The sequence below is a fragment of the Megalops cyprinoides genome, chromosome 11, assembly GCF_013368585.1.
Source record: "Megalops cyprinoides isolate fMegCyp1 chromosome 11, fMegCyp1.pri, whole genome shotgun sequence".
NCBI lineage: Eukaryota > Metazoa > Chordata > Actinopteri > Elopiformes > Megalopidae > Megalops > Megalops cyprinoides.
The window spans coordinates 9,452,919-9,468,175 of record NC_050593.1 but is presented as its reverse complement, the minus strand read 5'-3'; the positions used below and the strand labels follow the sequence as shown (position 1 = coordinate 9,468,175).

Genomic DNA, 15,257 nt, shown 5'->3' with positions numbered 1-15,257 from the left:
TCCCCCTCTCCATTCCCCTCTCACAGTTCTATACTGAGATTAGATAAGAGGCTGAATGTGACACAAAGTTGAGAGAGAGTTTACTGATGATCACACACTACCTTAGCACCCTGTCTTATTCCTGGTCACCCACACTACATTTCACATGCTTCCCACTCATATGAACACGAAGTCTTATTCCTGGTCATCCCATTCATACTGGAGCAATCCTACAACAGAGGTAGGTGAACAGTGACTCAAAAGCTCGCCTTAAGCAAACTTAGAATGAGTCTCAGGTCAGACTGAGTCCTCCGTCCAGCCTCTCATTTTATTCCTAATCTGAAACACCGTCTGCACAGCAGGTGGCAGCGGACTCAGGCAAGCTTTTAATAGGCCACAGTGGAGGGCAAGGTCTTTAAATTTAACAGGTCCTAAAGATGACTGAATTGGAAAAAAAAAGTTTCCTCCTCCAATAATGTATCATAATGTAGGCGCAATAACAACGCCCAGCAAAGGTTATCCTTCAGGTGTGCTAGAGCATTTAATGGTGGTTATCAACCTGAATCAGTGTCTCGCTGGAGGAGGGGAGGGGGTGGGGTGAGCATGAGGACAGGGATGGGGGAAGAGAACGATCGGGAATGCTGAGACTTAATGAAGTGCTACATCACTCGATATGTTAATAGAAAATAATATGATTGAAGCGAAGTAGCTGTTGGTCCCACTTTGTATTTAATTAGCATTCATTGGCTGAGGGTGACTTCCAAATCTTGCAGTTTTATTACTGAGCTAAATGGCTGGTGAAGCAATGCAGGATGGGTAACTCAGCCCTGCCTGGACTCCAAGGTGCAGCAGCCTACAATTAACTGGAGCTACTGACTGACAACAGGAGTGATGCTGAGAGTGATATGGAGGAGGTGTTTTGCATAACCCCGCCCTCTGAGCTTGGAGACCCTACTCGACCATGTGTGGTTATACCACAGGTTACTTTCCCTAAAACTCACTCATTAGTACATTCTTTAAATGCAGGAACCCTCTGCTGGGCTTCTATCTCAACCCTAATATGTGTTTTCACAGGGACAGGCCATCTTAACACATATAGGGAATCGCAACACAGCCATACTAAATGCAATTTCTGATACCAGGTTCACAGTGTTCATGGCAAACAAGGCAAAAATCCATTTTTTATCAATTGCTGACTTATCACAATAACAAACATGCACACCGCCAGTACAAATATAATTTGATCTACAATTTAGACTGCAAAGGTTTGAATTTGCTGTTTAGACCTCTTTAAACACAAAGTGTTCTTTCTAGCACAGGATGTTCTTTGACATTCAAATTACAGCAGCCTATTTTGATCACACAAATAGATTCCTCCTCAAATATAATTTGTCACATGCAACGTAAACCGATGGCAAGTACATTAAAAACAGTCTCTCAAATATTTCTTTATGCCACGGAAACAAACAAAAAATCACTTCTTTCTTTTCCAGCATTTTGCTCAGGTGGTTTACCACTCTTTATGAAGGAGCTGAAAGGCTAGACTGAATGTGAAATGCCGTGGTGCTAGTTAAGGCCTCTATCAGCGCACAGTGAGAGGACATGTGTGCCACTATGTAGCGGTCCCACTGCTTTGCTAAATGAGCACTGGCAGCCTCACTATGAGCCTACAGCACATGATGGAAGAGGACTTGTAATGCGGCACATCCTGGAATCTGAAGCCTTGAATCATTTGAAAGATTCATTTAAGGAAATTCGTTTAAATGATTCCTCAGCAGCCTACACTGGAGTTTGGAAGACTCACAACCTCGCCTGTCAATCATTCGACTGGGTATCGCTCTAGGTTATGGTTGAGATGGTGCAGCTGCACCCTGACTGGACACACCTCTGTCTATGTTTTAGCCCCGCCCTCTGTCCACATCTGGACCCACATCTGTGCCATGTCTTTAATCACACAGGAGAAACTTCACACTGTGCCAGCCTGTGAGTGCGATCGCCACAATGCACCGCACTGCGCCGACCGTTTAGCTTATGTCCGTGACAATCGGGCTTTGTGTCACGCAGAGCTGGCGTCACAAACACGCTAAGCGGTGCCGCATTTAAACTGGTGCCTCGAGCCAGGATTCCGACGCTGGTGACAAATTGCGTCTTCATCTTTTTTTGTTTCACGGAACGGGCCGCGCTGGGAGAGGAAGCGTCCCGTTCCGCTGGGGGAGGGAGGTGGAGGAGACACAGGCCCCCGCCGGAGTCCCTCTGCCAGGGAGCGGTGCCGTGTGACTGACGGCTGCAGTTCATCGCACTGACACATTAATAAGACTAATCTGGTTGTTTTGCATAGGCTGGCAGTGAGCAGAGCAGTGTGTAATCTGTCATTGCAGAGGTGGCCCTGGGCCTTGTTCCCGAGCGCGGGAGCTCTGGAGGTATGACTGAGTCTGCAGGCAGGGCTCTCTGCGGTGGAGCAAGGGCCATAGACTCAGGATGGACCACTTATCACCATTTCCGTCTCCTGTGGTCCTGATGTGTTCACCTCAAGTAAATGTGCACACGCATCTGAAGAAAAGCAGGAAGCACACGTGATCTATGGCTGATTTATTGTGTTACAGAGAAGAGGCAATTTAATGCTCTGTGTTTTTCAAAATGCAGCTGGGCTTATGTGACGGGCTCCTTATTTATGTTTTTCTATGTATAAGATAAATATGTGTATGTTTGAGCGTGTGTGTGTGTGTACATGCATGTTTTCATGTGTTTGTGTGTATATGTGTGAATTTGTGTGTGTGCATGTGTGTATGTGGGTGTGTGTGTAAGTGTGTGTACGTGTGTGTGTAAGTATGTTTGTGTGTGTGTGAATTTGTGTGTGTGCATGTGTGTGTAAGTGTGTGTACATATGTGTGGATACATACGTGTGAGTCTATGTGTGTACACATACATATGTGTGTGTGTGCACATTAATGTATATATGTTTATGCATGCATACATGTGTGTGTATGTGCATGTTTGCATTTGTGTGTGTGTGTATCTATAGATATGCAATTGTTATATACTGTGTGTGTTTGTGCATCTGTGTGTGTGCGCATGTCTACACAGATAGCATTCTCCATTAGGAATGGGTTCTGAGCAGTAGATAAGGTCTAGGCTGATGTGTATTTGTCTTGCAGTGGAGAGTAAGCTCCCGTCATGGATCTGATTACTAAAGTGTAGCTCAAAGTCGATTTCAGAGCGCAACAAGGGATGGCACCAGAGAGTGCTGGGCTCATTGTAACTGCATGGAGACAGAGAAACAGAAAGGAGGTCACTCACCCTCAACAGAGGCGATCCGCCCTTCAAATCCCGGCAAAGACCGCAGCACACACTGCTTTAGCAGTGTGATTACACACTCCTGGTGTCTTTATACAATATGAAGTGTAATAAATATGATTATTGTCACAGGATTAATGTCTGCATGTATTGCACTCTGACATCATACATGTCTAAAAGGTCAAATCAGAACATTTGATTAGGTCACATTTACTGCAGAGGGGAAACCCATCAACCAAGTCAGAATCTGAATCTACCACCTTCTAACTACAAGCCATTCCCTGTTCAGAGTTCCACAAGGCCAACAGCATAACACACACAGGTCTCTTACACAGCCAAACATGTAACACACTCAGACCTGTTATACAGTCAACCATGTAACGCACACAACTCTGTTACTGTCAGTAAGTGGTAATTGTTACTGTCTGTCTGTCTGTCTTTGTGAAGTAAGTCAGGACACACAAAATCAGGCTTGGTGATCGGGACACACCCAGATAACTGACAGGGCCTGTTTAGTAGCGTGTGGAGTGAAGACAAACCCCTGTCTCTCTGCTCCCAGAACGAGGGAGAGGGAGCGCGTGTGTGAACGCAGCATATTGATGTTCACTGCTTAGCATAATCACCAGACTGTAATTGCCTGTCCCTTCCTGCGAAACAAATGAAATCCCACAACAAGAGAAACTGTTGGGGGGAGGGGGGGGGTGGGGTAAGACCTGGCGTGGGCCGCAGCGTGATTGATCGCTGAAATTGGCCTTTAACGAAATCTACCTCCGTGGTTTGGGGGATAATAAACCATTATCAAGATAGCGGTAAATTACAAATAGAGCGGTTGACCCTTGACCTTTTTCTGTGGCGACTGGCATATTAAGAATTTAGCGCCGCTAAAATGAGCTGGCTGACATTCGGCTTATTTTCCCTCTGACGGGAAATGATTGACTGTTTTTTTCTGTCAGGGCTCGTCTGATTCCAGGCAGCCTTAAAGCCCCAGCAATCAGGTATCAAAGCAAAAACACAGTGCTGGAAGCATCACGATTAGCTAAAACTGCTGTACGGCTATGTTTGCAGAGGCACAAACAAAACAGAATACTTTCTCAAGCACAGATTACATGGTGCCATATGAATCGATTTTCTAAATCTTAAAGATTTAGCTTACAGATGCTTTTAAGAGGAAAGAAGAGGGTGCGGTTTGTGTGAACATCAGGCTTCCTAAATACGTGCTGAAAGTCCCAGAAGATGCTTGCATAGTAGACACGATCTGGACATTATCTAGGTCAGCACTGACCTCCACGGGGATTCCTGCAGGCTGGTGAGCTGAGGTCACAGTCGCAGAATCAGTGGGACTACAAATGTCACCAAAAAATGCCCGCTGATATCATATCACCTCCGATCTCTCATTTTCTCTGAAATGAACCAACAAACACTGCATCTGGACAGGTAAAGCCAGGCATAATTGCTTGCTCTGTGCTCGGCCATGAGTAGAAGGAAAAAAGAAAAAAAATAAGCATGATAAATACAACCTGAAGCATCTTGTGGAGGGTCCAGAGTACTCCCACAGGCGAGAAAGAACTCAAACTTCAATATAGCACAAAATAAAGGTAAATTAGAGGAACTCAGAAGAACAGCTAAAGCAGTCCTGTGAAGGGCCATGGAGGTAATAAGAGACGCTCCCTTGTCCTTCCCCCATGGCTCACACGCAGATGATGCTTTAGGGAAAAGGAGCACATGTCCCTGCACTCTATTTCCTGCACCTGCAATTTTCTTTGTGCTTATATTTGACTGCCCCCATGTCTGTGTGAGAAAAAGTACATTTTTGCTGAAATCAGTTCTTTTTAATACGAGCCTATATGTTAGTTTTACACAGGGTACAGTGTTGGGACAGAAGGATAGTCAGTTTTGGAGGACAAATAACAAATGTCTACACAAATGCAGTTTGACTTCTCTCTAAATCCTCAGCTGCCTCCATCACTGAGGTGTCAACTGCAGTGTGACAAGGTGAGACACCACAGGGTGACCGCCTCTTGTCCTAAGACACTGTAGCGTGAAAATGCATGGTCTGTGCCTGGTCCTGAGGAAAGGCACACGGCGGGTGGCAGCACATTCCATTGGAGGCAGAGGAGCAAGTCTTTAATTCTGTGGTGCTCACCAGGGCTTATAGTTCAGGCTTAAGTATGCCAGCAGCGTTTGTTAGGGGAAAGTGCTGAGGCAGCCCAGTGCTAATTTACCTACCGCTACAAACTTTCTGCCACTCACAGTGATTAAAAGAGCTGGAGGTCAGACCACATCGATCCCCTGGACAGCTGAAACCGTGCCATTCCCCTGCACAGCTGAGACTGTGAAATTCCCCTGTATAGCTTGGACTGTGCCATCACTCCGCACAGCTGAGACTGTTACACTGTGTGATTCCCTGCACAGCTGAGACTGTTACACTGTGTGATTCCCTTCCCTGTTTTATGCCTCAAAACAGCACGTTGTCTCAACGCAAACACCAAGATACAATCACAAGTACAGAAAGTACAGAAAATGCATTCCTCACTCTGTCACAATTCCTCCAGAAAACAATGATTTAAACACAATAATGAAGCCATAAGTAATCTAAGCTGTCCTCAGTAAAATAAGATTTCCTCAGTAAAATGAAATTTCCTCAATAATCTAAGATTTCCTCAGTCAGATAAACTTTCCTCAGTAAGATAAGCTGTCAGTCAGGGCACCAGAGTAATCTGCTACCGCTCTGCCTGCTCAGTCTACTTCCGTTAAGAGTTGCTCAGCTACTCGCCTTTCCATTATTCTAATGTGTGTCAGGATTCATTTATGTCTAGTAAAATGCTGCCGGTTTCAGAGCAACAGCCAGAAAATTCCATATTATAAGGCTGAGAGCTCATAATTTTCAGAAAGATTCAATTTATTCAAGTCAACGTTAAGACAATACCTGCTGCTGGGTCCACTGTCAGCCAAACTTCAGAGTCAGCCAGCATTGCAACATTCATGTAACATGAATGTGACAGCAGGAATGGAACCTCATGCTCCTGGCCACAAGTGTATGCGTCAGAAGCCCTCATAGCACCAACACCACCTCTCCTTACCTGTGACGGTGAGCTCAGTGGTCCTCCGCACCACGAAGTTGCCAAACTGTAACTCGCATGTGTAATTCCCAATGTCATCCTCCCGCACCTCCCTGATGGACAGAGTGTCCTTCCTCCATAAAATACTTTGCCTCCACTGTTTCGGCTTGCACTCCTGGGGGAAATGCAAAGGAAAAGATTGGAGAATCTTGTCCAGGTGACAAAACAAGAGAGAGAAGCATTTTAACATTACATTATAGTCATTTAGCAGACTCTCTTATCTTGAGCGACTTGCATAGCGTACAGTTTTATCAACTCATACAGCTGGATATTTACTGAGGCAATTATTGGTTAAGTACCTTGCAAAGGAACAACAGCAAAGCAGGGACTTGAACCAGTAACCTTTCAGTTACTAGTCCTGCTCCATACCACTACCCCCATTTTCACACAATTCTGTGATTGCAGACTCCTCTACAACTATTCTAGATCCTATTAATTTACACTCACTGAGCACTTTATTAGGAATACCTGCACACCTACTTATTCATGCAATTATCTAATCAGCCAATCGTGTGGCAGCAGTGCAATGCATAAAATCAAGCAGATACGGGTCAGGAGCTTCAGTTAATGCTCACATCAACCATCAGAATGGGGAAAAAATGTGACTCAGTGATTTCGACCATGGCATTATTGTTGGTGCCAGACAAGTATTTTTGAGTATTTCTGTAACTGCTGATCTCCTGGGATTTTCACACGCAACAGTCTTTAGAGTTTACTCAGAATGGTGCCAAAAACAAAAAACATCCAGTGAGCGGCACTGCGGACGGAAACGCCTTGTTGATGAGAGAGGTCAACGGAGAATGGCCAGACTGGTTTGAGCTGACAGAAAGGCTACAGTAGCTCAGATAACCACTCTGTACTGTAATTGTGGTGAGCAGAAAAGCATCTTAGAATGCACAACACGTCAAACCTTGAGAGAACAGAAAGCTGAGGCTGCAGTGGGCACACGCTCACCAAAACTGGACAGTTGAAGACTGGAAAAACGTAGCCTGGTCTGATGAATCTCGATTTCTGCTGAGGCACACAGATAGTAGGGTCAGAATTTGGCGTCAGCAGCATGAATCCATGGACCCAACCTGCCTTGTGTAAACAGTCCAGGCTGGTGGCAGTGGTGTAATGGTGTGGGGAATGTTTTCTTGGCACACTTTGGGCCAGTTAATACCAATCAATCATTGTTTGAATGCCACAGCCTATTTGAGTATTGTTGCTGACCACGTGCATCCCTTCATGGCCACAGTTTACCCATCTTCTAATGGCTACTTCCAGCACCATGTCACAAAGCAAAAGTCATCTCAAACTGGTTTCATGAACATGACAAATAGTTCAATGTTCCTCAGTGGCCTTCCCAGTCACCGGATCTGAATCCAATAGAACACCTTTGGGATATGGTAGAACGGGAGATTTGCAGCATGAATGTGCAGCTGACAAATCTGCAGAAATTGCGTGATGCAATCATGTCAACATGGACCAGAATCTCAAAGGAATGTTTCCAACATCTTGTGGAATCCATGCCACGAAGAACTGAGGCTGTGTTGAAAGCAAAGGCAGGCCCTACCCAGTGTTAGTATAGTGTTCCTAACAAAGTGCTCATTGAGTGTATATGCACCTTGCGTAATCAAGAAAGAAAAAAATGAGGAGCTGTATACAAGAATACAAGAACATACACAGCTGTATACATTTCAGCACTACCAGGCCATGTGGAGGGTTTTCACTCTGAAATGCTATGGGATTAGAGAATGTCAGTCAGCCATTGGCCCTTAAACACTGATTGGAGGAGGCTGGGGAGGCAGTGGTGTGGGGTGCCTCCCACTCTGAAGGCACACTCAAGAGGTGCTCTGGCTGTCACTCCACCTGTGCCCCCAGTGACACACTCAATCAGCTCCGTGCCAGTGGTGTCCAAACGGCCCCGGGTTCTACTGCCTCTGCCTAATTGAACTCACTGTGGAGTTAGCGAACGGGCACGGCCACTGCTGAGGAGCTGGCACCGTCACGTTGCCGGAGGACGGGGGTGACAAGGTGGCACCGTGTGGGAGCTGGCAGCCCGGAGAAATTCCACGACTCTGACATCCTAAGAACGCGGAGGGCAACTGACTCGGGGGTTTTGTGGGGTGAATGAGGAGAGAGGTCACTTCCTCATCCTGACGTCCTGCATAATGCATGTGGCCCTTCCAAAGCCTCCTTCCCTGGGCCCCGTGCATCCCGTGAAAAAAAGGAACGCGATCTCCAAAATCCTTCCCCACCTCTCTCAGCAGGCCTGAGGCTGCGGCATTAACACAGAACTCCAGCTGACAAGTAGAGCCAACACACTGCAACACACTGCATGTACGAATGGTCTATACAAAGCTGCATGTGCTGATTAAGTGAACTGATGAAGAGAGTAATTACAGCAGACCTGCACACAACAAAAATGAGAAGACAGTGTCACATGCCTGAGGTGGCCAGGCGGCTCTCACCTTGTACCACATGATTGCTGGTTCCTTCCCCGGCTGCATGTAGTCCTCCATATCGGGACATGTGATGTCTTTGCTTTTGCTCAGCTCCGCCTTCTCAAAGTAGCGCATTTTGGAGTTGTAGCAGAGGTCCGTGTCGTTCTCTGCCACGGTCAGAGACATGGACACCTTCATACAATAAGTGGAATTCCTGCAGAACATAAAGAAAATAGCCAGGAAAATTAGTGCATTCTATATGAAATCTGCATTTTAAACATCACACATATATCACAAACTGGCTACAGAGAATACGAGTATCAATCAGCAAGATTACGTTTTTTTTCTAAAATTCCCAGAATCCCACTGCTCTCTGTATTTGCTGAGTCAGTGGGGGGTTGACCTACCTGTGACTGTCCCATCTTTATAACAGTCACAGCATATGAGAGAAAAACTGTGATTAAAATGTGATTACAGTGTTTACTGTTAAGAAGCTTGGTAACTTTGTGTTTATTAAGACACATTTCCTCCAGTCTTTGGTGTTGGTTTTAACTTGGCTTTTAATTTTAATCCATTTAAGTCAGAACAAACTCTCCCTAAAGATGTAACAAGAACAATCCATTTGGGCAAGGAAGCCACTGTACATAAACTCACTGGGGTCACAGCCTGTACCAAAATTATTCTTAAAGCCAATAAACACCATCTACAGAAACAACAACACCCCCCCCCCCCCCCCAAAAAAAAAGAAAACTGCCTCTCCCACACACGTTAATAGAGACTTCTTCCTGAACCTGCCTTTAAACACAGCTGTGAGAAGCAGCATGACACCAAGCCTGGCTGGGCCCTTCACAACTGTCAGAAAGACAATTCGTCCTTGTTGTCCCTGTTGTCAGTTTGCCTTGTGGCCGCTTTGGACAGCCCCTTCGGACTGCCCATTCAAACTGCCTCTTCAGATTTCCACTTTGGACAGCCCCTTCAGACAGCCCCTTTGGACCGCCTGAAATGGAAGCCACAGGTGACAGGTGTCCATGTTCCACCCCAGTGACAATGACGTGGTCGACCCGAAATCAACTGTACTGGACCCTCTCACACCCTCTGAAAGGCAGTCAAATGCCACATGGCACACACACATATGTGCAGCAACAGGGATCATGTGATGTGGGTCAAGTTTTACTCCTGAGAAGAACTGAAAATTTTGCCAGTTTGAGGCCTGGCTGTACCATTCTAAGTTCCATAACATGGGCCTCTTTAAGGTGGAACACAGTGGTTTCTTTCCATTCCTTACCACTTATTTGCTGAAAAGATGCTCTTACCCAGATCTACCATGCTCTGACTCTAAGTTATCTGAAGGCTATTTTATTCCTCCCCTCTCATTAAAGCCTATGATCTAGTCTATGGTTCCACTCCATGGAGCTCCATAACACAACACTATAATACTAGATAATAAGTTTGGCAGCACTCAAGAAATGATTAACAATTTCAAAACATAGCAGAGCTGTTGGAGTGGTCATAGAAAGAGGCTTGCACCGCCGCTGTAACAGGGGCAGGGAACATCAAGGCTGATATTTACAGATTTCAAGGACTGTTCCCCCCACAGCCCCCCCCCCCATTCTGTTTCAAGTGCACACACAGCTCCTCCACTCCCTGATTGGAGCCCTCTTCATCTCATTATGGTGTTACGAAATAAAAAGCTCTCTTACTCAGAGATGATCCCAGCCTTGCAGCAGATACAACTGGAAAAGCAGAGTGCTGAATGGTCCACTTGAGTGGTGCGACACAGTGTGTCCGTTTACGCGAGCGCTGCTTGCTGTCCGGCCCATTGACATGGCACAGAGAGCTGCGCTGAACTTGCTCACAAATGAAGAAGAGTGATGTGGAGAAGACCCGCCATGCTGTCGCAAACCGAGAGAGGATGGGAGGGGGAAACGTGAAGGGCGCGGGAATGCCGAGGTGGGAGGGAATAATGGAGCCTTCTGCCTCTCAAGCCTTACATAGATACGGGACGAGCTGGCAGAGAATCACTCTGCAGAGCCCCCTCTCTGAGGGGTCAGACCCGAGGAAACCACACAAACACAGGAATAAATAAGGGAGGCAAGGCATCGAGGGAGAAAGAACAACAGCTGCTGACAATGTCAAAATTCAGGAGATAATTAACACTGCATTGGATTTGCATCAGGTGAGGAGCTACAGATTACACCCTGCTCTCCAGGTGAGAGCGGCATGTAGAGGATCTCTGAGAGAATTAACACAAACAGGCCCTGAGCTGGTAGACCGGATAGCGGACAGTCACCGCTGGTAGCTGGTAGCCGCAACTGCAGACGAGGACCGCGCCTTCATGAGCCGAGGATGCAAATGCGACATGATGTGGAGATTATCCGCGGCAACGTCCGCCAGATGGACACCTGCGTGCGTGGCGTCCCCCGAGTGCCCTCCCTGATAAACATTCCAGGCGGCGGCGGCGCGCTGGCCCTGAGGGACCGCGGCTGAGTGACGGACGGGACAGGGACAGCGTCGACCTATGATGCCTTTCACGTCGCTCTCGCTGATCATCAGGGCCGGAACGGTCTGGATAAAACCGGATTCATTTACATTGGCTGCCCTCGAGCACCTGCAGCTGCCTAACACTCCTCAGGGGGCTACGTGTTACTCTGGGCCTCTGTCAGGGTCAAGCTGCAGCACTGCCCAAACACACTTTTAAACATCATAAACAAGGACTGGGGTGTACGTCAACAGCAGGACAAAATGATCAACTCCCAAAAACATGTTAACACCCATTACACGTGTCCATTTTCCTTGGCCCATGCTAGTTCCATTTTACTCTTCACATCTTCAGTTTATGAAGGGAATATCTGATAAATTGCAGGAGTAAAAATGAATATTGTCCCAGGTAAGGGATTCAGCCATATCGCTTCCTCGTAGTGGATTTCCCATGTTGTGTCTGCCTAGAGCTGAGAGCCTGCTGAGTCTGAGAACATTTAAGGAATCTCCTTACCACCTCATTTGCGTACAGTCTCTCTACTTAATGCTGGGAACACTTGGTTCTCTTTGTTTCAGTTGCATTAAAATTCTCATGTGTAACAGATCTTTAAAAATGTTAAGACTGTCGTGTGTTCTGTGAACCTGGCTAAATGAGAGAAGTGACCCATGTTGAGATGTTTGAATCATGTCGAATGCTTCAATTCCTTAACACTGCAGTTGAACAAGGGATATAGAGTTCAGCTCAGAGACAGAATTCCCCAGCACACTGTAGCACATTGTATAAATCTGATTAATAGTTAATGACTTTGCTTATTTATATGCAAAGTGAGACATCAAGAGCTTCTACGTTGTTCCAGGTGCCTGAGTTATCTGTATACCGTTGTCCTGGCATTTCTGTCTGGAAGACCCTGAAGGGCTTTACATGCAGGAGTCCCATAGCATCATTATTGGCTGCTGAATATAAAACATTAATCATTAATCTGGGAGCACCATCACTCCAGACAGCATGGAGGTGTTTGAAATGTCAGTAAAATATTCATGTAGATAATATTTACTAATGGGAGCTGATTTCCACCTCATTATGTCTTTTTTAATCCTATTAATAACAGGGACTCATACGGATCTTCAAAGCAGGCCTGCAGATTCCTGTTCATTGGACGTCCTGCTATAGAAATTGGCTTGCAAATGTATCTCCACCATTAAACCTTTTCCGGCTGCCATTGTATCAGTATGGTAGTACAGAGAAGGCCTTGCGTGGGTCAGAGGAGCCAGGCCCTGGGCGATCAGAGCTGTGATGCTCGTACCGTGCCGTGGCGATCCTGTCACTGTTCAAATCCAGCAGGATTGATCCAGGGGAAGTCAGAGCTGAACTCCACAGCCTTTCCGAAGGCCGCCGGGCTGAAGGAAGATATCCGCTCATCACCTGAGCCGCGGTGCGGTGAGCACCTGTGCGAGTCACAGCGGCCGCCAGATCGCAATGCGCTGGAATTCCACGCGCCACGTCTCCGGTCATGCGTCTAAATCTGCCTCACTCATGCATACAACATGCACGGCCCTCCCTTCCACTGCATGCACCTCTGTGCGATTAAAGGGTGGTCGGTCTGTGAATTCATCTGACTTCCCTAACAAATAACATGTCAAATGGTGCAGAAAGGTATTTAAGAAGTACAGTGATTGTGGTTTGTGAACATGAAGGTAGGCAGAGTGGAAGCGTGTGTCTATGAACACACTGCATGTTGGAGATGGAGGGGAGTGGTTTGTACCACCACGTGGGCTCACACTCAGACCTGAAATGCACCACAACAACCTTGTGTATGGATACAGTGTATACACTACATAGTTTATATAATGTATGTGTTATAGGAGGCCAGGGAACCAAAGTCACAGCCTCAGAAGTCTAACCCTAAAACTATATAAAATGCCCAACCCCTACAACCTAAAGGCCACAAACTGCAGCCAAATGAGCTCACCTCATTCTCTGCTGAATAACTAATTATTAACTATTAACTATTAACTATTAACTGAATTACTAATTAATAACTAACTAACACAGAACCAAATGATAGCCAACATGGTTTTCGCAGAGGGAGGTCGTGCTTAACAAACCTCCTGGACTTCTTTGAGGAAGCTACAGCATGTCTGGACTCAAACCAAGCGTATGATATTATCTATTTGGACTTTCAAAAGGCATTTGACAAAGTTCCGCACGAGAGGCTCATATTGAAAACGAAATCTTCAGGATTTACAGGAGCTATCACTGAGTGGGTTCGAAGTTGGTTGTCTAATAGAAAGCAGACTGTAACTGTGGGAGGAATTGTATCAGAGCAGGGTCCTGTACGAAGTAGAGTCCCGCAGGGATCGGTGTTGGGGCCTTTGCTATTTCTTATATACATAAATGATCTTGATGCAGAGGTTAGTAGCAAAATAGTAAAATTTGCAGATGACACAAAACTAGGGGGTCTAGCCAACAGTATAGAATCAACCAAGGTAATACAGGAAGACCTAAACAGCATCCAAAAATGGGCAAATACCTGGCAGATGACAATCAATTTAGATAAATGTAAAGGAAATAAGAACCTTAGACAAGACTACTTCATGGGTGGAAAAAAACTAGAATGTGCTCAATTTGAAAAAGACTTGGAAGTAATAGTTGACCCAAGCTTAAGAGGATCTAGGCAGTGTGCTGTAGCAGTAGAAAAGGCCAACAGGATGCTGGGATATATAGCCAAAAGTATTGAGTATAACTCTAAAGAGGTTATATTGAAATTATACAATGCCTTAGTCAAACCTCACTTGGAATACTGTGTGCATTTCTGGGCACCGCACTATAAAAAAGATATCGAAGTTCTTGAAAAGGTTCAAAGAAGGGCAACTAAATTAGTTCCTGGCATGAAATATAAAAGCTGTGAGGAAAGACTCAAGTTACCTAACCTATTTAAACTAAGCGAGAGGGGGCTTAGGGGTGATTTAATTGAGGTATTTAAATTTATAAAAGGAATCAACAAGGTTAACTATAATCTATTATAGCAACTATAATAGACTCTTTACGGTGAGTTCAGTCTGTAAAACAAGAGGACATAAATGTAAGAGTAAAGAGTAAGTTCCGCACTGATATAAGGAAATATTATTTTACACAGAGTTATCAATACATGGAATAGGTTGCCAGGTCATGTAGTTGAGGCAGAGACCCTTGCTGTGTTCAAGTCTAGACTTGATACAGTTTTGGATACTCTTTAATTAAGAAATGGCGAGCTTAGTTGGGCCGAATGGCCTGTTCTCATCATCAAATGTTCTTATGTTCTTATGTTCATTTGTTTTCCATGTGCAGAAGCCTTGCCATTTTCAATATGTTAAATATATCATCAGAAAATGTAAAACCTGCTGTGCCACAGTGGCGCCATGGTGGTAAAAAGTCTGCCTATATTTTTGCACCATCAGCAGTTCTCTCGCTTCTTTCAAAAAGAGCTCCGGTCTGTTCAACATCTCATTTCCGAACATAGAAACAGTTTCTTTATTTACTCTGTACCAGAAATGTGGGTGTTGGTCTGACATCTGATTTGACATTGCATTCAAATCAGATGTCAGTAAACAACAGGATTGTGTACAATGAAGATACAATATACACCTATTGATAGCTGCAGCGTATTCAGACAAGCGTCTCTCTTAGCTCACCATGCAGACAAGACCAAATCTGATAATTACTGAAAGGATTTTTTCTTTTTTATCTGTAATATCAATGAAATATAAATAATTTCTTATTATATATTTAACTGTTTGATTGCAATCACTCACACTACGTATAGTTATTTATTGCTGTTTTGTATAGACAGCGTTTATGTGCAGACTTATTGTTTGCATTGTGTTCAAATTTATAAGCACAGCATCTCCTGGCACTCAACATCTTAAATTGGTAATAGAGTGTGTCTCTGGCATGGTCTCTGACATATGTATGCAATCCAGA

At 45.2% G+C, this 15,257-nt stretch overlaps 1 protein-coding gene across 1 annotated transcript in view; it reads right to left on the bottom strand.

Annotated features, from left to right (window-relative positions):
- Positions 1–15,257, bottom strand: part of LOC118785832 (interleukin-1 receptor accessory protein-like 1) — a 173,894-nt gene that overhangs the window by 139,613 nt on the left and 19,024 nt on the right. The window contains exons 3-4 of the mRNA XM_036540773.1: positions 8,846–9,032; positions 6,354–6,507 (exon numbers count right to left, since the gene is read on the bottom strand). Coding sequence (XP_036396666.1) covers positions 6,354–6,507; positions 8,846–9,032 — 341 coding nt within the window. The remainder of the gene's footprint in view (positions 1–6,353; positions 6,508–8,845; positions 9,033–15,257) is intronic.